This window comes from Zalophus californianus, chromosome 13, assembly GCF_009762305.2.
Source record: "Zalophus californianus isolate mZalCal1 chromosome 13, mZalCal1.pri.v2, whole genome shotgun sequence".
Taxonomy (NCBI): Eukaryota; Metazoa; Chordata; class Mammalia; order Carnivora; family Otariidae; genus Zalophus; species Zalophus californianus.
This window is the reverse complement of record NC_045607.1, coordinates 5,508,322-5,533,114: the sequence shown is the minus strand read 5'-3', so window position 1 is coordinate 5,533,114 and position 24,793 is coordinate 5,508,322. Positions and strand designations below refer to the sequence as shown.

At 42.5% G+C, this 24,793-nt stretch overlaps 1 protein-coding gene and 1 long non-coding RNA gene across 4 annotated transcripts in view; one reads left to right on the top strand and one right to left on the bottom strand.

The window, feature by feature from the left end:
* ABL1 (ABL proto-oncogene 1, non-receptor tyrosine kinase) overlaps nt 1-24,793 on the top strand; it is a 144,290-nt gene that overhangs the window by 80,683 nt on the left and 38,814 nt on the right. Inside the window, exon 1 of one of the 2 annotated variants that reach the window (XM_027614786.1) lies at nt 18,094-18,326. The exons of the other annotated variant lie outside the window; for it this stretch is intronic. Within the exon in view, the coding sequence (XP_027470587.1) occupies nt 18,248-18,326 (79 nt within the window). The 5' untranslated portion in view covers nt 18,094-18,247. Of the gene's footprint in view, nt 1-18,093; nt 18,327-24,793 lie in introns of those variants that run through there. 2 annotated transcript variants of the gene reach the window in all.
* Nucleotides 484-17,944, bottom strand: LOC113934231. 2 transcript variants are annotated; one of them, XR_003523599.1, is made up of 3 exons: nt 17,441-17,944; nt 14,511-14,586; nt 484-551 (listed from the first exon to the last, which is right to left on the bottom strand). It is a non-coding gene; the product is annotated as an uncharacterized LOC113934231 (long non-coding RNA). The 2 variants fall into 2 exon arrangements; XR_003523598.1 differs by lacking the exon at nt 484-551 and adding an exon at nt 7,069-7,336.

Sequence of the window (24,793 nt, the reverse complement as noted above, 5' to 3'; positions counted from 1 at the left end):
AACACATGGGGGGGGAGGGTCAGAGGGAGAAGCAGACTCCCTGCCGAGCAGGGAGCCCCATGCGGGACTCGATCCAGGGACTCCAGGATCATGACCTGAGCCGAAGGTAGTCGCTTAACCAGCTGAGCCACCCAGGTACCCCGAAGGCAGACGCTTAATGACTGAGCCACCCAGGCATCCCTAGGATTCTCATTCTTATGTTAAGCCAGGCCAGACCTATTTTCTTTGATGACTATTTAAAAAATAAAATAATGCATTTGCTAGTGTAAAAATTAATATATATATAAAAACTAGTAGATTGAGAAGTTTTACTCTGGTCCTTGAACTTTTCTACCTGGTTATCCCATTCTCATTTCTTCCATGAATTAACACTGTAATTAGTTTCTTACATATTTATATATTTTCCATTGTTTCTTTGTGCAAATATAAGCAAATATAAATTTATATATTTTTTAATCCCATTCTTACACAAAGGCTAGCTTACCAGTTTAAAGGCTGTCAGGCAGAAGGAATTCTTCCTTGGAGAAGTGAACAAAGAACAGATTGGACAACTATAAAACAAACAGCAAGATGGTAGATGAAATTCCACATTATGTTATTATTATATTAAGTAAAAAGTCTAAACATCCCAATAAGAAGTAGGGGTTGTCAGATTGCATGAAAAAGTAAGACCCATTCAAATGCTGCCTACAATGAACCTGCTTTTTTTTTTTTCTTTTCAGATTTTGTTTATTTATTTGTCAGAGAGCACAAGAAGGGGGAGTGGCAGGCAGAAGGAGAAGCAGGCTTCCTGCTGAGCAAGGAGCCCCATGCGGGACTCAATCCCAGGACCCTGGGATCATGCCCCGGGCCAAAGGTAGATGCCCATCCAACTGAGCCACCCAGGAGTCCTGAAACTGCTTTTAATATAAAGATACAAATAGGTTGAAAGCAAAAGGGTGGGAAAAGATGTACCATGTTAACATTAATCAAAATAAAACCTGAGTAGCAAAGTGAGTTTTAAAGCAAAACATATTACCAAGGATAATGATAAAGGGGTTAATTCATTAAGAAGATACAATCCTAAGTGTTTATATATATATATATTAACAGAATCAAAAGACATAAATCAAAAACTGATAGAACTGCAAGAAATTCATAATTATAACTGGAAATTTTAACACTTCTCAATAACTGATAGAACAAGTAGACAGAAAATTAGTAAGGGTATAGGAGATTTGAACAGTGTAATCAACCAATGTGAATTTATGTTTATGGAACACTCTACCCCAGAACAGTGGAGTACACATTCTTTTCAAGTGCACATGGAACTGTTATCAAGATAAACCATTTTCTGGGCCATTAGAAAAGTCTCAAAAGTCTCAATATATGTAAGCTGGTTCAATTTATAGAAGGTATGATCCCTGACCACAGTGTAATTCAATGAGGAATCAGTGAAAGAAAGATGTCAGGAAGATCTTTCAACTGCTTGGAAACTAGATAGCATTTTCAAATAAACCATGAATCAAAGAATAAAAAATCAAAAGTAAAATTAGCAAGTATTCAGAACTGAATGTAGGTGAAAATGTAACAAAATTTGTGGGATGGAGCAAAAGGAAAATTTATATAACACTAAATCCTTATATTAGAAAAGAAAAAAGTCTCAAATGATCTTGGGTTTCTATCTTAAGAACTAGAAAAATAGGGGCGCCTGGGTGGCTCCGTCGTTAAGCATCTACCTTCGGCTCAGGTCATGATCCCAGGGTCCTGGGATCAAGCCCCACATCGGGCCCCACATCGGGCTCCCTGTTCTGTGGGAAGACTGCTTCTTCCTTTCCCACCCCACCCCCCGCCCCCGGCTTGTGTTCCCTCTCTCACTGTCTCTCTCAATCTGTCAAAATAAAGAAATAAAATCTTAAAAAAAAAAAGAACTAGAAAAATAAAGGCTTGTGAAACCCAAATTAAGTAGAAAAAAAGACCAATGTAGAAATCAGTAAAATAGAAAACAAAAACCATAAAGAAATCTATGAAATCAAAAGCCAGTTCTTTGAGAAGAGCAATAGAATTGATAAACCTCTTGCCAGACTGATCAGGAAGAAATAGAGAAGACAAAAGTTGTAATATTAGGAACAGAAGAGGTAACATCACGCAGATTCTACAGATATGAAAAGTATAATAAGTGAATTAATCATCAGCCTATAGGACAAACAGACCAGTTCCTTGAAAGACACAAATGGCCAAAGCTCACTCAAGAAGAAACAGACAACCTGAATAGCACCAAATCTATTAAGGAAATTGAATTTGTAGTTAAAAATCATTCCACAAAGAAAACTCCAGGCCCAGATGATTTCACTGGTGAATTCTACCAACCATTTAAAGAGGAAATGATATGCATTCTCTGCAACCTTTCTAGAAAATAGAAAAAGAAGGAATAGACACTTCCCAAGCTCATTTGCCCTGAGGTCAGTGTTAGTCACTGGTATCCCTCTTAGTCTTCTTCTCCCGGTTCAGCCAGAGTAATCCCTTTAAATATAATCAGATTCCAGCCTCTCTGCCCCAAGCCTCTTGTGCCTTCCCAGTTCCTCCAGAGTAAAAGCCAAAGCCTCGACAGTAACCTTAGACAAGATCTTCCCATGCCCCTGCAGCCTCTAACTGCCTTTCTTTCCTCCTTCTTCAGTTCCATCCATATTGGCCTGTTTGCTATTCCTTGAACCTTTCCCAGTCATCCTCCCTGCCCCAGTGCCTTTGTCCTTGCTGTCCTCTATGCTAGGAAAGTGCTTTCCCCATAGTTAACTCTCCCTCTTTTGGGTCTTTGCTCAATTTTTATCTTCAGCAGTGTTTTTTTCTGACCACTTTATTTAACATTACAATCCAGTCCCCACTCCCTGACCTCAGCATCCCTGTCCCTCTCACATGATTTTTCTCCCTAGCAGTTTTACCTTCTTATATATATTTTGTAATTTACTAATTTATTTTGCTGTCTCTCTCCCCCACTAGAATGTGAACTGTTGGAAGGAGGGATTTTTTTTCCCCTGTATTCTACCTGTTGTAACCCTAAGCTAAGAATAGTACCTAGCTCTTAGTAGATACTCAATAAACATTTGCAGAATGTTTAATGTTCATCTCTTAATGATGCTCCCTTTGCTTTGCTTTGAAAGAAGACTTCCCCTCTGAAGCCATGTATTCTCAGATTGTCCCATTGTTTAGTGACCAGGAATTTTTTAAAAACCTATGGGGACTTATGAGAGGTGTTCTTCTTCATTGTGAGGAAGGAAGGGGTAATTGTGAAAGCAGCATTAGGAAGGAGAACTGGCAGAGGTGTTCTCAGACAGATTAGTTTTAGAAAAGATTATGTATGAAATTGAAGATCTGAAATTTGATCCCTTTTAAAAAATACTTTCATACTTCTTGGAAAGCTTCATGTACCCCCAACCAGACACAAATGTACCCCATTTCTAAGGCTAAGATTATAGTTTATTTAACTTAGTGATAGACACTTTACTATTTATTTTTTTTTTAAGATTTTATTTATTTATTTGAGAGAGAGAGAATGAGAGATAGAGAGCACGAGAGGGAAGAGGGTCAGAGGGAGAAGCAGACTCCCCGCCGAGCAGGGAGCCTGATGTGGGACTCGATCCCGGGACTCCAGGATCATGACCTGGGCCGAAAGCAGTTGCTTAACCAACTGAGCCACCCAGGCTCCCGACACTTTACTATTTAAACAGTGCTTCAGTGAATATGTGTGTGCATGTGTGTGTACTCATATTCAGTTGTGTATGTATGTGTAGGTAAGTCTGTAGAGTTAAATCCCCCAAAATAGAATTGCTGGATCAAAGGGTAAATATATTTGCAATTTTGATAGATACCGAATATTGTCAAATTGCCTCTCTGGGGCTTTTAGAGAACTGGGAATCAGATATGCAAACTCTGCCAGAGTTAAGAGCTAGCATTCCCTTCATGATGTGCAACTATAGGACAAAGTTAAGGACAGTTTTGTCTCCTACATAGTGGAAAGCTGAGGAATTAAGTGGTACCTTCAGTCCTTGGGAGACCATGTATAAGACTGTTAAGCCCCACACTCCTCGTCTTTATACGACTCACTGGCAGGAAGTTCAACACCCAGGTCTCTGGACACTTTTTTTTTTTTTTGGAAGTGTTGAGCTAGGAATTGATCCCAGCCAGCCAGGATAGATCATCCATATTCTTGATGTGATTTGCCCAAGACCTGCCCCTCAATCCCCCTGGGGCCCAAAGGCTCCTAAATCCATTTGTGAAGATTGATTGATTTGGGGCAAAGATTTCCTAAGGGGAAGCCAGTGTTTGGGTACAATGCTGGCATTTGTAAGGTAGCAGACTGCTCTTTCTAGTCAAGAAAATTTCTGGTCATTTTTTTAAAGCCCTCAACAAGAAGAAGTAAAAATTTACCTTGGACCTTGAATCATGTCACAAACTGAGAGCCTTCAAAGACCATAATAGCTATGTGGTTCAGCCTCCATCTTGCAGGTGAGTGAGGCTCAGAGTGGGGCAAGTGCCTCCCCGGGCCTCATATAACCCCCTGGAACCCAGGGCCCTGCTCCCCTGCATGGCTTCTCCCCATTACCTACAGCTGCCTCTCCTCCATGGCCACCAGCGCTCTCCCATCCAGGTGCAGGGAGGTTTGTGTTAGAGAAACAACCCCTTTGTGCATGGATTTCCACCACCTTGAAGTGACGGTGCATAAAGGTACTTATTATTGCTGTTTGCACTTTGGATCCGTGTCTCACTTTGGGTCCTGTAAGGCAGAAGGAATAGACAGGCAAAGCAACAAATGATGGAGATGGTGGTGCTCTTTGAGGACCATGTGTCCAGCACCATGGTCTTTTTAGGTTCATAGCATGGAACCCAGCAGCCAAACCTGTTGCATTTCTAATCCTTTGTCTCATCCTTTATATGACATCTAATTAGGGAAAAGGGTCAAAATCATAGAACCCATCCTTTCTTTTTTCCCTTATTTGTTAACAGTCTTTTTTGAGGTATAATTTATATGCCATAAAATTTACCATTTTAGCATACAATTCAGTGATTTCCAGTACATTTACAGTGTGCAACCATTACTGCAATCCAGTTCTAGAACATTTCCATCATGCCGAAAAGATTCCTCGTGCCCCTTTTTAGTTGATCCCACCGCCCACCCGGCAACCACTAATCTGCTCTCTGTCTTCTATAGATTTGCCTTGTCTGCACACGTCCTGTAAATGGGATCATAAGATATATGGGCTTTTGTGACGGGCTTTTTCCACTTCCCAGCACGTTTTTGAGGTTCATCTATGTTGCAGCACATAACAGCACGTCATTCCTTTTTATTGTTGAGTATTCTTCCATTATTTGGACATACATTTTGTTTATCCATCCACCAACTGAGGGACGTTTGGATGGTTTCCAGTTCTCGGCCATGACGACTAATGCTACTGTGAACACTCACGGGCAAGTTTTTGTGTGGATATGTGTTTTCATTTCTCTGGGGTAGATTCCTAGGAGTAGAATTGCTGGGTCTTATAAAGTAAGTTTGTGTTGAACTTTTTAAGAAACTGCCAAGCTGTTTTCTAGAGCGGCCCTACGGTCCTACATTCCCACCCACAGTGTACGAGGGCTCCAGTTTCTCCACATCCTCACCAACACTTGGTTTTGTCTGTTTGATTCTAGTATATCTCTTTGTGGTTTTAGTTTCCATTTCTTGAATGACCAGTGATACTGAGCATCTTTTCATGTGCTTATTAGCCATTTGTATTCTTTGTTGACATCAATTAAAAATCTTTTACCTATTTTTTAATTGGTTTGTGTACTGTCTTATTATTGAGTGATGATAAGAGTTCTCTGTACTCTGGATACAAGGTCTTTATCAGATATATGATAGAATGTAGGAATTTTTTATTTTATTTTATTTTTATTTATTTATTTATTTTTTTTAAAGATTTTATTTATTTATTTGAGAGAGAGAGAGAGAATGAGAGATAGAAAGCACGAGAGGGAAGAGGGTCAGAGGGAGAAGCAGACTCCCTGCTAAGCAGGAAGCCCGATGCGGGACTCGATCCCGGGACTCCAGGATCATGACCTGAGCCGAAGGCAGTCGCTTAACCAACTGAGCCACCCAGGCGCCCAGAATGTAGGAATTTTTTAATCTTCCTTCCACCAGGACCAGAAATTGTGTAAGGCAGGGGACCGCTAACTGTAATAATAATTAACATGTGATATTTGAGTGCTCATTATGAGCTGGACACTGGGCTGCGTGTTTTATACCGATTGTTTAAGTAAGATACTTTCTCATTTTCTGAAGGTTATGAGATGGTTTCAAATGCTTGCTTTCCAGTTAAGTTTTTGATAGATAAAGAAAATAAATAGTTGATTTAGAAAGTTCTTGATTTCTATGAGTTAGAATTGGTATTTTAATATTATTACCATAAAGATTACGTGGCTGTTATAACAGATGCAGAATACCAGCAGCTTTAAACAAGCTAGGTGTTTACTTCCCTCCTCTATAACAGGCTGACATTAGCAGTCCTGGTTGTATAGGGGGACTCCACAGGGTCAGATACCTCCATCTTATTACTCTTTAAAATGTGGATTCTACCTCAATTCCAAATGGCCATTCCACCTGTCCTGTCCTTGTCCAGGGAGTGGGAAGTAGAAAGGAGAGGGGGGCTGCCCATTCCTTTTAAGAAAGAGGCCCAGAAGTTGCATGTATCATTTCTGCTCACATACCTTTGGTTAAAACTTAGTGACATGGTAATGCTGAGGTACAAGAGAGACTGGGAAATGTAGTCTTTACTGTGGGGCCATGTGCCTACCTACAGTTAAGGTTAAGGTCTAAAACTCAGGGGTTGAGGGTCAGAAAGGAGAACAGATGTTAGGGACCATCGTTGGCTTGGGGGTTCCTGTAACTAGCCCGTGTGGGATTCCCATTGATTTTTCCTCAGAGAAAGTCTAGTTGCTATGTAGTTATTGGCCTAAACCTTATCAAGGAGTTAACTTTTACTATTGTTTTAGAATTGCATCAGAATGCTCTTCCTGCTGAAATAGCCATAAATATGAATTATTATTGCTTAGGAAACGTGAAAATTAACTTAGCAGTTAAATCCAATTTTGGAGTTGCTTTACTGAATATAGAGCTTATGCACCAGCTGGTCGATAGGGTGGCAGACAGGCAGACAGCTTCTGGAAGTCGACTTTGGAAGCAGAACTCTTTGTCATTTTCTTTTCAAGTGACTCTTTCCTCCTGACATCACCACAGTGCCACTTAACGAGCAGTTTCTCCAGTGTTATCTGTTGCCATTCTTCTCTGGTTAATATGTAGCTTTGGATTACTATGCCATATCTGGCGCTTTAGGAGGAAAAAGTACCATTTCATTTAGAGATGCCATTGCTTCTCTAAGGACAGCAGTCATTTCTAACAAGTGTAGGGAGAAATCTTCTGGACCCACTTGTCCTTTGTGTGCATTTAAAAACCTTGACGACAAAACAAATTGATTCTGAATGTTTTAAAGAAACAAACATAAAACTCCTTTAGTGTTTCATTTCTAGGTTTTTAGTCCTAACAATTACTGAGAAATTTGCCTTCCCCAGGCGCAGCTCCAGGCTGCTGAGAGAATCTTAATGCTGAGGGAGCTCATACTTGCATAGCCCATTTCAGCTGCCCCAGAGATAACCTGGATAAACACCGGCCCCTCTGCGAACCTCCTGATCCCTGCTGGGCCTTGCACTGTGGGGAGGTTCAGAGGACGTGTTTTCCTTCCCTACTGACCCTTCTCTCTACACTCCCTCCAGCTGCCTGCCTCCCCCACCCCCAAGTAACGTGATCTCCCAAGCCTGCTCACTGCTGGCCAGATTCTTTCAGTCTTAGAGAAAGAGAGGGAAAATTAACCACTGGTTTCCCAGGTCAAAGTGAACAAAACTATAAAAGCCAAAGCAGCATTTGAAAATAAGTCTTACTTGTAAATAACCAGTGCTCAGGCTCTTCCTTTATCAGTGTTTCTGCAGAAGTGTGCTTAAGTTTACCTTACTCTATAGATTAGTCTGAAGCGTTTTGATTTTTGCAACATTGCTATTTTTGATTTGTTTTGTAGATGTTGTAATCTTTATTCAGTATTCAGATTAAAGGCAAACAAGAGTTTTAGGGATTTGAAATAAAATTCTTGGCATTCATTTCAAAAGTTAACCAAAGTAAAGGGACAGAGACAATTCACGAAAATGTTTGAAACCTCTTTGAGTTGAATTCAGGCACTTAGTGTTTAATACGAATTATCCCAAACTATTTTTTGTTTAATAATATATCTGTTTCTAACTTAACTTGTAAGTGGATTTGACTGGGTTTAGGAATTCAGGATCTGGTTGTTTCTTCACCACCAGCAATATTATGATTTGAGACCTATAGTATGCAGCCTGGTGTCCTAAAATTGGTCTGTGAGCTCTTGGTTATAGGTACCTACCTAGTGGGTGTGATAGAATAGGAAAAAATCTAACAAGGGAGTTTGGAGATCTGGGTTCTTTTCCTGGCTCTGCCATACCTTGCTGTGAGACCTCGTGCAAGTTATTTAATCTGTCTGCGCCTCAGTTGTCTCATCTATAAAATGGGCGAAATAGATTCTGATGAAAAATGATTAAAGGTGGAAGACCTGTTTTTATCTCCGTTTGCTCCCCAAGCTCTACTGAAATGATAGTAAGAAGATTTTTTTCAAAGTGAAAATTCATAAGGGCAAAAGAATCAAAAAGGATAAGTAGATAAGAAAGGTGAACACATTTTTGAAAATGGAAGGCAGTCAGAAAGAAAGTGAAGTCTAACCTCTTCTGAGAGAGACATTAGAAGTGAGCCAGTGTGCTTTTAAGATCCTGAGGAAAAAATCAACGTTAGAGGCATTAGTACTACAGAAAGCAGGGAGTGGTGAGGCCTGTAACTGAAATCAAGGGATCAATTGAAAGTCAGTAAAAGGAGTGTTTAGATTCTTCTTCATTCACACTGCTCCCCAGCTCTGTACAGCGGATGACCACCTCTCCTTCCCACCTATTTGAGACTAGAAGTATTTTATTGACAAATTGCCCTGTAGAGGCTCTGGACTCGGGCATTACTTTCACCATGGATACAAATAAGCCAAGGGACTGAAAACAGTGGAGTGAGCAAGAGCAGAATTTTTTTTTTTAAAGATTTTATTTATTTATTTGACAGAGAGTGAGAGAGAGAGAAGGAGCAGTAGGAAGGATCAGAGGGAGAAAGAGAGAAGCAGACTCCCTGCTAAGCAGGAAGCCTGATGTGGGGCTTGATCCTAGGACCCTGAGATCATGACCTGAGCCGAAGGCAGACACTTAAAGGACTGAGCCACCCAGGCGCCCCCAATTTTTTATTTTTATTTTTTTAAAAGATTATTATTTGAGAGAGAGAGCTTGAGAGGGGGGAGGGTCAGAGGGAGAAGCGGACTCCCTGCTCAGCAGGGAGCCGATGCGGGACTCATCCCGGGACTCCAGGATCATGTCCTGAGCCAAAGGCAGTCGCTTAACCAAATGAGCCACCCAGGCGCCCCCCAATTTTTTTTTAAAGTAAGCTCTATGCTCAACATGGGGCTTGAACTCACACCCCCAAGATCAAGAGTCGCAGGCTCTACCTACTGAGCCAGCCAGGCACCTGGAGCAGTTTTTTTTTTTTTTTTTAAGTCTATATATACTGAATAGTGAGATTCTCGGCCCTCTTCTAATAACTGCCAGCTAGGGCCCAAACAGAGAGGAGATGGAAAATTTCTTTTCTGAGAAAAAAAAAAAAAATTGAACAGCCCTAGAAAAAGCCCTACAGATACCATCATCTGGGGATTCTCTTGAAGGAAAAGTGAGCTTACCAGTTTCCTTCACCGAAGTCCACCAATTGTGCTCCTCCCCACATACGTTTTAGTTCCTCATTTATTTAGAAGAATCTCTTAACAGATAAAAGGTAAAACAGTCACAGAAAAAAGGAACTTGGTTGAAATAAAGACAGTGCAGGAAACAGAAGAGTCCAGAAGAACTAGTCTTTGCTGTCCTCAGAGAGACATAGTGCAAACATCAAGCAACAGTGTTAATAAAAATAATCACAATAATAGAATAATGAGAATATCAGAATAATAACGAGCTCGTTAATATTGAGAACATTATAGCCAAAAGTTAAAATTCCACAGAAGACTTAGAATGCAGCCTATTGCAGGAAGCAGTACATAAAGAAAAGACATAGACAATGAGAGAGAACAGATAAGAAAATCAGAAGCTCAGTCCCAGAGCTTCAGTATCCATCTGATAGGAATTCTAGAAGGAGAAAGCCAAAAGAAAATGGAGGAGAATTTAGGAGATAGTATCAGGGAAAACCTCAGCGTGAGTGTTCTCCAGAGCTAAATGACTTAACATCTAATTGGATTAGCTCCTGAGGTGCCAACATTATAAAAGACTCACTCCTAGCTGTATCATTGTGAAATTTCAGAACACCAAGAGTATTAGAAGATACTCCAGAGCTTCCAAACAGAAAAACAGGTTATTATATAAAAGATCAAGAATCAGAGTGGAATTGCATTTCTAAACAATACTGGAAACTAGAAACTAGTGGAGAAACATCTTCAAAATTAATTTTATCCTAGAATTCTGTACCCATCCAAACAGAGTAGGTTTGGAATGTACCCTCCCCCCACTTTTTTTTCCAGGAAGCCACTGGACAGTGTATTCCAGCAAAACGAGGTTGGAAGTCAGTAAATAGAACTGAGGGGGCACCTGGGTGGCTCAGTTGGTTGAGCATACCACTCTTGGTTTCAGCTCAGGTCATGATCCCGGAGTCATAGGATCAAACCCCGCGTTGAGCTCCATGCTCAGCGCATAGTCTGCTTGTCTCTCTTCCTCTGCTTCTCCCCCACTCGCACGCTCTCTCTCAAATAAATGAATAAGTAAAATCTTTTAAAAAATAAAAATAAATAGAACTGAGAATATTTTAAGGGTTTTGGTATTTGGAAAAAATACTACTAGGTGTTTGACAGATCTTTGAAATATTTGGGAGTAATAGTAATAGATCTGTAGAAGATTAACCAAATGAAGGAAATCAAGGCAATTAATATCTCTAAGATAAAGGAAACATTCGTAGTATATTACTGATGGAACAGTGAACAATATTTATATAATCACAGTAATGTAAACACTGACTCTTGACTTAACCAAAAATTGTGATTTTACTGTGTAGGGAGGTTGGGACACTACTATAATAAGTTAATGTATAATGTGGAAAGCTGATGAATCCAGAAACAACAATATGAGGACATTAATTAGAAATCTGAAGGAGGCTGCCTGCCTCTGGGGCAGCAGACTGGGGGATGGAGTCAGGGGATTGCTGTGTTTATTACAAAACTTTAGTACTATTTGATTTTAACCTTGTGTATAATACAAAAATTAAAAGTAATAGAAAATAAAATGGGCATACCAATAATAAATTAGTTTCCTCTTGGAGAAAAATTACTGTTTATAGTTGTATTTGACTTGTTAATTATTAAAATGTAGTAGAGTCTTACTATAATGAGATTTTCTAGAAAGTAGATGTACTCTTAAGTTCAGATTTGGCCTTCAATTGAGAACCGTGGCTCTGGAAATACCAAGGGAACTAACAAAACAATGAGTGTTACCTGAAAGACAATCCTGTGTGCAGTTAGCTCATCAAGTCCTGGGCCTGAAATAGGCATCCATTAAAGATGTGGGGTGTGGAGTTTGTGATTCACCACAAAGCTGTGGTTGCAATCCCTGGCTTTAGGATGAAAGGTAGGACTCCATGACATTTCAATCCTAGTCGCTACTCCTACTCCATAGCTAGTTTCTTTCCCCTAATAAAATAAATGGCTTCCTTGTCCCTTGGAAAACCTCCAGATTACTTTCACTCCCTCAGACTGTGTTTGCTGGAATCATTTTCACATATCACATTTGTTAATTTTAGCTCTTGACTTAGTCCCAGTAAGACTTAGGAACACAGACCATCATCTGATCTGGTAAGAGGGCTCTTTTGGAAATAACAATAGCTACTGTTTATGGATCCCCTTCCATACGTTGTTTCCAATCTTCATAACCCTGTGAGATAGCTCCTCTCCCCCAGTGTTACAGTTGAGACAGTGGAGGCTCTGGGAGGTGAAGTCACTTGCCCAAGCCACCACAGTGGACGGCAGAGGTGCAATTCAGAGCTAGGCTGCGTGATGTAGCTCATTCAGCCTCCACTGCGTTGCCTCCCCCAGTCCAGAGTCAGCAGGCCTTTGTGACACTCAACCCCCAGGTCGTACAATCTCCCAGAAAGCTTACAAGACAAAGAGATGCCTGTGTGTCCTTATACAGTGGCCAAAATGGATGTGACTGATACGGTCTTCTGAGCTGCATTTTCCTTCAGTCGGACACACACTGGACACACAGAGCTAGAGAACCCAGCAGGCTGTCACTGGAAAGTGTTTGTAGAGTCAGAGCAAGTGGGCTTTTAGGCAGGTGCTTATGAAATAGCACGCACATGCCTTAAGATCTTTGCTCTCCACACGCCCCCCCCCCACCCCCCCGCAAAATTATTGGCTGGGCTGGAAACAGTGGAGGGGTCAGTCACATTTGGGATCATTTGGTCCTGGGGGGTCCCCAACCAGGCCCCATGTCAGGCCTCCTGCCTCCTTCCCTTGACCCATGTCAGCCCCCCTTTTTAAATAGGACTGAACTCCAAACTTTAAAAAAAAAAAATGTCTTTAGCCTAAAATCTTAAGAGAAGGGTCCTCTTCTGATAACTTGTCTAGAGTTATATATTTCCTAGAGTAAAAAAAAATTGCCTTCAGGAGTGCGCCTGGATGGCTCATTCGGTTAAGCCTTCGGCTCAGGTCATGATCCCAGAGTCCTGGGATCAAGCCCGTGTGGGGCTTCCTGCTCAGTGGGGAGCCTGCTTCTCCCTCTCCCTCTGCCCCTCCCCTGCTCATGCTCACTCTCTCTCTCAAATGAATAAAATCTTTAAAAAATATATAAAAATAAACAAAAAATTGCCTTCAAAGGAAAAAATTTTAGAAATACCCATTCCTGTTTGTCCAATTCCTGGTGAAAACAAGAAACAACTCTTCTCTATTCTAAAATGTAGTGGTTTTCAACCTTAAGTGTGCACACAAATCATTCGGGGAACTTCTTAAGATGTAGCCCATTCCATGTATTCTGATTCTAAAGGGCTAGAATGGAGACCAAGAGTCTGCATTTTATTTTATTTATTTAATCATTTATTTATTTTTGGGTAAAGATTTATTTATTTTAGAGAGAGCACGCAGCCATGCATGCATGAGAAAGGGGAGGGACAGAGGAGAAGGGAGAGGGAGAAAATCTCAAGCAGGCTCCAGCCCAGTGGGGAGCCTGCAGTGGGGCTCAATGCCATGACCCTGAGATCATGACTGAGCTGAAACCAAGAGTCAGACACTTAACCAACTAAGCCACCCAGGTACCCGCAAGAGTCTGCCTTTTAAGCAAGTGTCCCAGGTGATTCAAAATAGGTTGTCCATAGGGACACCTATGAGATCAAGCCCCATCTCTGACTCTGTGGTGGGCATGGAGCCTGCTTGGGATTCTCTCTCCCCCTCTACCCCTTGCCCTGCTTGCGCTCGCTCGCTCTCAAAAAAAAAATAAATAAAAATTTTTAAAAAATGTCCATGGACCATACTTTCAGAAACACAGCTCAGATCACATACTTTAATTAAGGACCTGAATTCTTTCTTTCTTAATATTCTTACTACATTAAAAAAAATTTTTTTTTAAAGATTTTATTTATTTGACAGAGAGAGGCACAGCAAGAGAGGGAACACAAGCAGGGGGAGTGGGAGAGGGAGAAGCAGGCCCCCCGCGGAGCGGGGAGCCCGATGCGGGGCTCCATCCCACGACCCTGGGATCACGACCTGAGTCGAAGGCAGACCCTTAATGACTGAGCCACCCGGGCACCTCTAAAATATTTTAAAATAGTTCTAATTCTCTGAATTGTTTTCTTTTAAAACATTTTTTCTAGAGGCTCCTGGGTGACTCAGTCGGTTAAGCAACTATCTTAGCTCGGGTCATGATCTCAGGGTCCTGGGATCGAGCCCCGCATAGGGCTCCCTGCTCCACGGGAAGCCTGCTTCTCCCTCTCCCACTCCCCCTGCTTGTGTTCCCTCTCTCGCTGTCTCTCTTTCTGTCAAATAAATAAATAAAATCTTTAAAAAAAAAAAACTTCTAACAGTTAATGATTTTTATTTCATCCTCTAGCTTTGCTCATATTTTTTTTAAAGATTTTATTTATTCATGAGAGACAGAGAGAGAGAGAGAAGCAGGCCCCCAAGGATCATGGGGATCATGACCCGAGCCGAAGGCAGATGCTTAACCATCTGAGCCACCCGGGCGCCCTAGCTTTGCTCATATTATCTTTCCACTTAAATTGATAATTATGTGCCATTTTGGAAAGGTCAGGGGCTTTGGACCGTACTACTTCCAGGATGTGCAACCTTGGACAGAACCCTCTCCTGGCCCCTTCCAAGTTTCCTTACCTGTGAAATGGAATTGTTGTGACCCTTGTGTCTGGCACATATCAGGCGCAGATTGAACGTCTGTTTCTTTCCCAAACTGAATGCAAGAGAACAAACAAGTTAGTTCACAGTCTTTCATTTCTTTGTTTAAGTTAATGCCTGTGGGTTTAAGGTTGCTTAACGGGAAGCTTTCTTGGGCCTTTTTTCATTCTAGGAAGAAGATTGAGGCTCTCTTTTATTTGCTTGTAACAATGCTTTTTGTATCTTGCAAATGAGTTTCAAAACTATCAAAAGCTGAAAAAAAAAACCATCAAAAGCTGGATCAGGAAAGAATAGTCCAGTTTGATATGGTAGTGTACAGTTAGGCAAAATTTTCAATATTCGTCGTTGCTAATTCAGAGTGTTTTGCCAGACCTGTTAATGCATGGTTTTATAACTAAAATTTAAAAGATCTGGACACAGTTTATAAGCATTATTCATTTTAAGAGGACTTAAGAGGATAAGGTCATTGTAGACTCAAGAAGAGAATATTAGTAATAGTCATTAGCTTTTTAAAATAAACTTACATCCAATATAAAAGTACAGGACATGCAAACAAATATCTGGGCCTATATTATTATTTTTTTTTAAAGATTTTATTTATTTATTCATGAGAGACAGAGAGAGAGAGAGAGAGAGAGAAGCAGAGGGAGAAGCAGGCTCCCCGCCGAGCAGGGAGCCCGATGCGGGACTCGATCCCAGGACCCCGGGATCATGACCTGAGCCGAAGGCAGACACTTAACCATCTGAGCCACCCAGGTGCCCTGGGCCTATATTAACTGATAGGATATAGCTTTTTTTTTTTTTAAGATATTATTTATTTATTTGACAGAGAGAGACACAGTGAGAGAGGGAACACAGCAGGGGGAGTGGGAGAAGGAGAAGCAGGCTTCTCGTGGAGCGAGGAGCCCGATGCGGGGCTCGATCCCAGGACCTGGGATCACAACCCAAGCCAAAGGCAGACACCTAACGACTGAGCCACCCAGGCGCCCCTGGCTATAGCTTTTTAAATCTGAAGTGCGGTATCAATGACAGACTTTATTATAGTTTGGTCCAAAGCCCTTGAACTTTCCAGAATGGCACCAAAACAGATACTGTATTTTTCAGTTTGTACTAGTGGCACCCTTTGAATTTTATTTTTGGCTTTACACTTAGGAGTTTGAAAGTTTTAAGACAACACTAAACAAGTCAGCAGTCACTACCTGCGGGCTCTCTAGCAGAATGACAGTGCCTTGAGAACCTAGATAGCATCCACAGTTAGTGCACGTCACTTGTGTCTCCAGGTGGTGGGAACTGCGTACTTTGTTCCTGGACTGTGCTTTCTTAGGTGCTCATGAGCCCTGAGCTGGTACCACAGCATGAACCATACATAGGTCCACTCATTTGCAGGACACATTTTGTACATTGATCAGAATTTGGAAGGACAAAATGACGCCCTGGCTGAGAACCCCTGTGATATACACTAGTCACATCCAGTCCGATTGTGAATTTTTATGTGCTATATTTGGCAGACCTACATGAAGATCTTGTTACTTAGCCATTCCAAGATACCCAGATTGTGTGGTTTTTTTTTAAGATTTTATTTATTTATTTGACAGAGAGAGACACAGCTAGAGAGGGAACACAAGCAGGGGGAGTGGGAGAGGGAGAAGCAGGCTTCCCGCCGAGCAGGGAGCCGGATGCGGGCCTCCATCCCAGGACCCTGGGATCCTGACCTGAGCCGAAGGCAGACACCTAACGAGTGAGCCACCCAGGCGCCCCAAGATACCCAGATTTTGGTTGTTACAGGATAGGCTAGAAAGTATAACAAATGAGTCCAGCTTTGCCTTCTGGGGTTGACCACTCGTAGCCAGGGTCTCTTAACCAGCACTTCCTCTGAAGTATATGATGTTAGCTATTTAACCAAAGATAAAGAAATCCAAGGTTTTAATCTACTTGGAATTTATTGTTGATGGGAGGGGGCTGTGTCATTTACTGGTCAGGAGCCTGATCCTTGGAACTGGACAAAGCAGGGTTGGTTTCCAGCTATGGTGCCTTGGGCAGGGTGCTTGACTTCTCCAACCATCAGGTTTTTACTTGAAGAATTGGGATAATCTCTTTTCCTCACAGGATCATCGTGCAAATGCAGTGTTGTAGTGAATGGAATGGACCATGTTTCTCATAAATGTCTGACACACAGTAAGGTCTCAGTAAATATCCTCTCTCATTATTCATGTGTTCTAAGATGTGAGCTACATTAATTTTTCTGTGTTGCACTTATCTGACACTCTATTAAATAAATATTGATTAAATAAAATAAATTCCTTATTGTTATTGAAATATATCTGATTTTTATTAAATGATTTGGTATAATTGGGTTCCCTGTTATTTCCCACCGATCTAGACTTCTGGCCTTACGCCAAGTAATACACTATTGTGATTATTGTTATTTTATGTTATAATAACGTATATTATCAGTCCTAACCAGAGTTCTAAAGATTTCAGCTCTATACAGCAATAAAATGGGTTTTAAATAATAGTACCCGTGGCACTTACCAAACAAGGAAAAAAGTTCCCCGTTGAAGAAAATGAGGCACGGGGGGCGCCTGGGTGGCTCAGTCGTTGGGCGTCTGCCTTTGGTCAGGTCATGATCCCGGGGTCCTGGGATCGAGCCCCACATCGAGCCCCACATTGAGCCCCACATCGGGCTCCCTGCTCCGCGGGAAGCCTGCTTCTCCCTTTCCCATTCCCCCTGCTTGTGTTCCCTCTCTCACTGTGTCTCTCTCTGTCAAATTAATAAAAATCTTAAAAAAAAAAAAAAAGGAAAGAAACGAAAAGAAGACACGGGCCCTACCTCTGTGACATGGGTTCTTGTTGTGGAAGATGGATTCCCTTTACATATAATCAGAAATTATGTTTGAATTCGAACTTACCTCTCTTCCGTTTCCAGCCACCTCCTAGTATGAATGTATGATTTGACAAATGTCTTGCATACCTGTGAGGTTGTCATGTGGGTTCTGGCTCTCTGATTATTCATTCTTGATACACCCACTGAGTTAGCCTTAATCACTGTAAATTCAGTGAACATAAATGAGACCAGTATTGGTAACTGCAGAGGAATTTGCATTATTCAGCAACATTCTGGGGACCCAGGGTTTGCCAGAGCCCCGCGCACCGGCGTTGTTCGACTTTTAGCGGCGCAGGTTGGGGGCATCTCGCCACTGAGATGCTGGAGGTTCCAAAGGTGGTGCTAAGCAGGCCTGCGCTCCCGGCAGCTTGAGTAGCCGGTGTCTTTCTTGGGACGTTAGGACTTTCCAACGTTGAGAACCACTCGATGCTGCACGTAAAAACAGCCCCTCGTTGACTTAGAAGTTGGCCCCGGGTTGGTTTTCGACCGCGGCAGAGGGCCACGGACGGGCTCGGCCTGGCGATCGCCCGGAAGAGTGGGGCCGGCCGTTCGGCCGGAGCGGCGCCGAGAGGGTTAAGGCGGCGGCGGCGGCGGCGGCGGGGGCGGGCCTCGCGGGCCGGGTTTGGGGCCCTTTGTTAACAGGCGCGTCCGGAGCGGAGACGGAGACGCAGCCGCGGCCATGGGCGCGCGCGCGGGGCGGTGGCGAGGCGGCGTGGCGGTGCCGCCGGGGCGCGGGAGGGCGCGCGGGGCCAGCGGGGCTCGCCGGGCCTGAGCGCGCGGCGCAGCGAGCGGGGGAGAGGGGTGCCGGCCCCGAGGGCGCCGGCACGCAAAAATGTTGGAGATCTGCTTGAAGTTGGTGGGCTGCAAATCCAAGAAGGGGCTCTCCTCGTCCTCCAGCTGTTACCTGGAAGGTAAGCGCCGGCCGGCGCGGAGCGGATCGGGGCGGCAGCGGGGCCGCGGGCCGGGCCTTCCCGGGCCGCGCCCGGCCGCGCGCTCTCCCTCCTCTCCCTCCCTGGCCCTCCCTTCCCTTTCCTTTTCTCGCCCTCCCTCTCTCGCTCTTCCTCTTGTCGTTCCTGCGACCACGCCTGGGCGCTGCGGGCCGAGCGGGAGGGTGCGGGGCTCCGGTCCTCGCGCCCTAACCCCGGGAGAGCCCACGCCGGGATGGCGGTGTCGCCGGGCCCCCAGCCGCGGGGCTCTCCCGGAGAAAGTTTGAGAAAGCGAACTCTACAGGCCCGAACGGCCTTGTGAGCCCACGTTGTGGAATTTCTACCGTTAATTGGGAATTATGTGTCAAAAAGGTCGACCCGTGTTTGTGAAACATGTGATTTTCATTAAGGATCGTGTACAAAGGAACACGGTTCTACCATTTATGGATACAGAATTCAAGCGATCTTTCTACCCCACACCCCACGCTCACAACCCCCAACCCAGTGTTATATGCAGACCACGAAGAGGTCTTAGGAAGTCTCCCTTTTCGGGGTTGGGGGAAGCGAAATTACAGATTTTAGGAAGGCATTGTGAATGAGTTCGGAGTACTTGGCGGGGGAGGGGGAGCCTCATGTTAGGTTCGCTCCATAAAGCGCAGAACCAGGAGCATCTTACTTTTGCCTTCTTTCCATTCTACTTTCCTTCTCTCACCCCTGTGTTCTCCTTTCCTGTTGTCTTTCCTTTTCTGTGCCAGTAACAACGGAAAAATGAACTGGGGATGGTGCGTGGTCGTCATTTTGTAGCTTCGAGTGGAGGAAATCGATCTGACTTAGGGACTGGTCATCCCAGACGTAATCCTGCTGGCATTTCTCAGTCGTTTTCACTTAGGACTTAAAATAGGAATAGAAACGTAAATCTCTTTTTAGAATAGGTATGATTTTTGCTATAGTGCCATGAAGTTGTGATGTTTTACTTTTTAAAATGAAGGAAAAATGAAGGGCTCATAAATGGTCTAATCTCTCTTCCTTACAACTTTTTTTTTTTTTTTTTTTAACACCCCACAACCCTCACCAGGCACTTTTTTTTTCTTTTTGACTTGAGGGTCTGCCTGAAGTCACATAAGCAGCTTAAACCTTAAGCACCAGTGTGGTAGGTGAAACCTGTTTGCTCTTGCTGCCACAGTATGTATACATCCATCATTCCCCTTCCCTGTTCGGGATTTTGGGCCTTGGAGCCAGGCTCACAAAATCTGGCATTTGGAGGGAGGAGATGGTTTATTTGTCCCCAGAAGTTGGCATCTGAAGCAGCCAAAATAATCTTCAGTTAATCCATCGCTTATTTTCCAAGTTGCTCAAAATTCTGAACACATTCTCATTTACATCTGTATCCAGTTAATGTTAGGCATTATCATCTCCATTTTGCAGATGGACGCCTTCGGTGGAGTAGAACAGACTTTTGTAGCTGCAGAGTTGGAGGAAAGTTTAGGTCACAGCAGAGCTGTGATACTGTTTTGTTGGCGTAAACTAGAGATTTAGTGTGTACCTGACTGCTTTAATTATTGGGGTTTTGGGGGGTATCTAATCCTAAATGTCTTATTCCATCTTGTCTTGAAATAATGTAGCCTCCTGAGTCTCAAAAAAAAAAAAAACCAGCTGTGGTACCACAGACTGCCTTGGGTTAAGGCTGCATCTAGGAAGGAATCACTATAGGAATTCTCTCTTCTTACTGAGTTTCCCTTACTTTGCTGGTGTATTTAATTGGAGAAAGTAAATGGAATTATTGTTTTGTAAGTGGAGAGAATTTAACAAACCTCAGTGATCGTTTCTTGAAGACTGGACGCGCTATTAGTCTCTTGGGAAGAACAGTTGCCAACATCTGGATAAGTAATCCAGCCTTTCCGTTTTTACTGACGTCCTAAATCAGTCAATCAGCGTTTATTGACACCCACTCAGGGCTTAGGCAGCTCAGGTCACAGAGGGAATTGAATATGGTCAAGTTTTCCATTCTGTCAAAGAGGGTTCAGCCATAAACGCAACTTGAACACACATCTACTTGCTACCTGGGCCTAGCTGTCAAAGAAATAATTAAATGCTTATTGCATGCCAAGCTCTATTTTGGCATCCTGTATGATTTAGTGTGCTTGTTTCTCATGATGGCCCTGTGGTTATTTCCACTTTATAGATGAAGAATCTAAGGCACCAAAAGGTTAGGAAACTTGCCTGAGGTCACAGAGCTAGCAAGTGGTGGTGTTGGGATTTGAACCCATGCCGTCTGGCTCCAAAGAGCCCAGTTTTAGCTGTTCTGTGCTTTACTAACTGTGACCTTTGGCACTCTCTTTGGATGTTAAAATAGTATCTTCAAGAAACACTCAAATGCCTGAAATAGGGTATTCTTTCTTTTCTAGAAAACTAATGCTGATAAAAATTATCTTTACCAGTAGAAGTAAAAATGATTATCTTTACCAGTAGAATATTTTAAACATATTTGAAAATAGCTGTACATGATAAAAAAAATTCTAAAAGGGTATTTTGTGAAAAGTAATTGTGTCTCCTATCCAGTTTCCCTATACCCAGAGGCAATCACTCAGTTTCTCCTGTATCCTTCTGGGAATATCCTATGCATATAATAAGTATTTATAGTATTTGAATTTTGTGTTCCAACTCTGTGAAAATGTATGTTTATAGCAGCATCTTTCACTATGACCACATTTAGCTTTACAACCTAAGGTCTACTTCAAACACTGAATTTTCTGATTATTTCTTCCCCCTAGAGATGTGGAAGAAAACATGAGTACTAGCCATTTGAATTCGCTTTTTTCCCAGTTTTCTTTGTTCATGTTTGTATTTGCATATGCTGTGCATGACTGTTGTACGTGGATATGCTAGTTCTGTAGTGTGGAATCAGAATTTAATGTCTTGTGAACTCTTCTTGAACTTTGTAAATTTATTTTAAGGGCCCGCTTTTAAATGCCTCTTTTTAGCAGTTAACTTTCTGGTGGATGCTTTATGTGGTGCCAGCCACACAGATACACTGTTAGAACTTCTGCTTCAGAGAAGCTCATGCTCTCTTTCTAAATACTCTCTCCTGAGGTCATCACATGCTTCCCTTGTGTAGGAACAAAGAAAATATGAGGCTTTTTCAGGAACCTAATAGAAAGCCAGCCAGTTCTCTCATTTGAGGGTGCATTAAAATTGTTGAGCATTTCTGATGTGACAGGCCTCGGCACTAAGCACTTCATCCTCACTTCATTCTCACACCAGTGCTTTGAGGTTTCTAGAGAAGAGGAGGAGAAGGGCCCCATTTCACTTTGGTTGGAACTACTGAATTTGGAGTCAGGAGAGCCCAGTTTTTGTCTGACCTCTCAGCTTTTCTGCTTCCTTACTTACCTCTAAGAAAGCACACATCCTCTATCCAGCCCACCTCAGAGGATTGTTTTGAGGATCTAGGAGAGGATTCCAGTGAAAGTTTTGAAACGAATAAAATGCTAAATATTTGTATTTATACTACATGCAGTTCCTTTGAGATGTCCCTAAGTCCACATGGTTCTATGGTAAGGGTACTGCAGAAGTCCCAGTCTCATGTGAGGAACGTGGCTCCAGAGCCAGCGGCCTGGGCCTGGTTGCTGGCCGGGCTTGCCTGCTGAGCTGAGGCGTGTTGCTTTCTGAGCCTCGGTGTTCTCATTTCCAAAATACAACTCGTAGTAGTCCCTACCTTGTTGAGTTGGGAGATTTGCGTGAGAGATTTTGTTTAAATTGTTCAGCACAGAGCCCTTGCACAGAGCAAGATGTTACAGCACGTTAGCTGTTATTTTAAACAAATATTTAGCAGTCTAAAATGCTGGCATTGCCAGTTTCTCCATTGGCTGAAGGCATGGTAGAAATGAGCTGAACTTACCCTTAGTTTTTCTTGTTAACAAAACAGTTTGTTTCCAAGTTTGCTTTGATGCATAGAATTAATACTTCCTGTCATTGGTTTTAAGGAAAAGTATCCTCCTTTTCTCTAATCCTTTCTCTTTCTCTCTTTTCTTTTTTTTTGCTAAGTTTTATTTATTTACCTAATCTCTACACCCAACATGGGGCTCGAACTCACAACCCTGAGATCAAGAGTCATATACTCTTCTGACTGAGCCAGCCAGGCGTGTCCCCCTCTGATCTTTCTTATGCCCTTGGTGAATGTTTTAATTGTGGAAGAAGAAATCCCATCGGTTCGTGATTGTCATCTTTTTCTCTCCAGAGGCAGTATTTCTGCAGCTCCAAATATGTGAAAACTGAAGAGCTCATACTACTCATTACCTTGTTCTAAAATCATCATAATTTTGCCAGTGTAATCACTGATCTGAAATATAAACAGGAAAAATTGTCTACAGATAAGCTTAAAAATATATAACAACATTGTACAACATGATGACTGTAGTTAACAGTACTGTATTGTATATTTGAAAGTTGCTAGGAGAGGAAATCTTAAAAGTTGTCATCATAAGGAAAAAATTTGCAACTGTGTGGTGATGGATGTTAACATTGTGGTAACTGATCATTTCACATTATTGACATGTATCGAGTCATTTTGTTGTACACCTGAAATTTATACAATGTTTTATGTCAGTGTATCTCAATAAAACTGGAAAAGATAAAAAAATATATACAAGAACTAAAGATCAAATGGGCTATTGGAAGAATTTAACTTTTCCTGTGTAATAGTGGATCATAATTAAACACACTGAAATATTTATAAAATAAATCTTTTTTCTTTTTTTTTTTACTTTTTTTAATGGAAAATTCTAAGTCTATAAGAAAAGCAGATAGCACATTGAACTCCCTGTACCCATACCTGGCTGTAACAATGACCAAATTATGGTCAATCTTAAGTTGCCCTCTTAGTGCGGCTGACAGAGCATCATTCTCATAATCCAAATGTCCTGAGTTCGAGCCTCAGAGAGGGCAGATTAAGTCACTTCTCACAGTCAGCTGGGCCCAAGGTTACGCTGGTTAAAAAAAGAACACAAAGCACACTATGGTCAATCTTGTTTTCTTGCCTAGTGAAGTTATAGTTCCCCAAAGACGTGTGGGAAAATAGCTTGCTAATTACCGACATTTGAGAGTCTGACTTTGCCCTCAGATGATGAGAGTTGTTATTCCCTGAAGTTGGCTCTCAGATCCTTCTTTCTTAACCCACACCGTAGATACTTTATTTTCCTGTCTGTGTTGGGTGGTGGTGACAGGAAAGACAGACCGACAGATGGAGACAGAGAAGCAGGTGGGAATTAAGGAGGAGAGGGAGGCAGAGAAAGGCTGAGACCAGAAAGAACACAGATGAGAAGAGGTGTGGCGGACAGGGGACCGAGGGAGGATGGCTGGAGGTGGGCAGAGGAAGAGACCCAGAGGGGAAAAATTCTCTTTAAAGACCTAATCCTTGGGGCACCTGCGTGGCTCAGTCGTTAATCATCTGCCTTCAGCTCAGGTCATGATCCCAGGGTCCCAATATCGAGCCCCGCATCGGGCTCCCTGCTCAGCAGGGAGCCTGCTTCTCCCTCTCCCACTCCCCCCAGCTTGTGCTCTCTCTCTCTCTGTCGATAGATAGATACATAGATAGATAAATAAATATTAAAAAATATAAAGACCTAGTCCTTATCAATCTTACCAGTCCTCAAATGTAACTAGTAGCACTGTACATTGCATATCTTAAAATTGATAAATGTGGGCTATGGATAGAATTAGCCATTGCTTTTGGGCACTCAGATACCTTTTTTGGGTCACATTTCACTCCCTGAGATTAGCAATAGGAATAATAATGGCTAAGGAGACATTCTGGGGATATTACCTGCCACTGGGTAGCCCCTTTTCTTCAGTGAGTCTAAACTTCCCAGAAGTCCTTGATGACCCTTTCAGGAGAGAACAGGAAATGTGAAATGAGTGCTTTCAAACCATCCCAGGCCTGGCAGGCAGAGGGGGAGGCTTTCAGTCTGCTGCAAATGGCCTGTGAGAGAATAAACACGCTTCTATGGTTAGGGGCTCACTGCAAACAGAATCTGGGCCAGTGCACGGATTCGGGGAACTGTTCCTCCCTCACAGAACATGTGTAGAGGTGTTGTCTGCCTGTTCTGGGGCTATAACAAATCCTGTTTCTTTTGAAAGCACAGAGAAATGGACTTTTATGTTGCACCTTGTTTTAGAATCTTGACCTTGGTTTACATTCCATTAAAAAAAAATTATTGCATTTCTGAGATCTTTACAAAAGCTTCCCCGGTGAAGTGCCTTTTCTTTTCATCCTGCTGTCTTTCTGCTGTTCTTACTGCAGGTTAACAGATAATTAAGGTGCACTTTTCCGTCATGACTTAATGTTTTACCTTGTTGCTGAAGACAAGTGCAGGGTGTTTTACGCAGCGGCTGGCTGTAAGAAACACCCAGTGGTGCTCTGTGCACTGCTTTGCAGGAAGCAGGGGGTGAAGACTGTA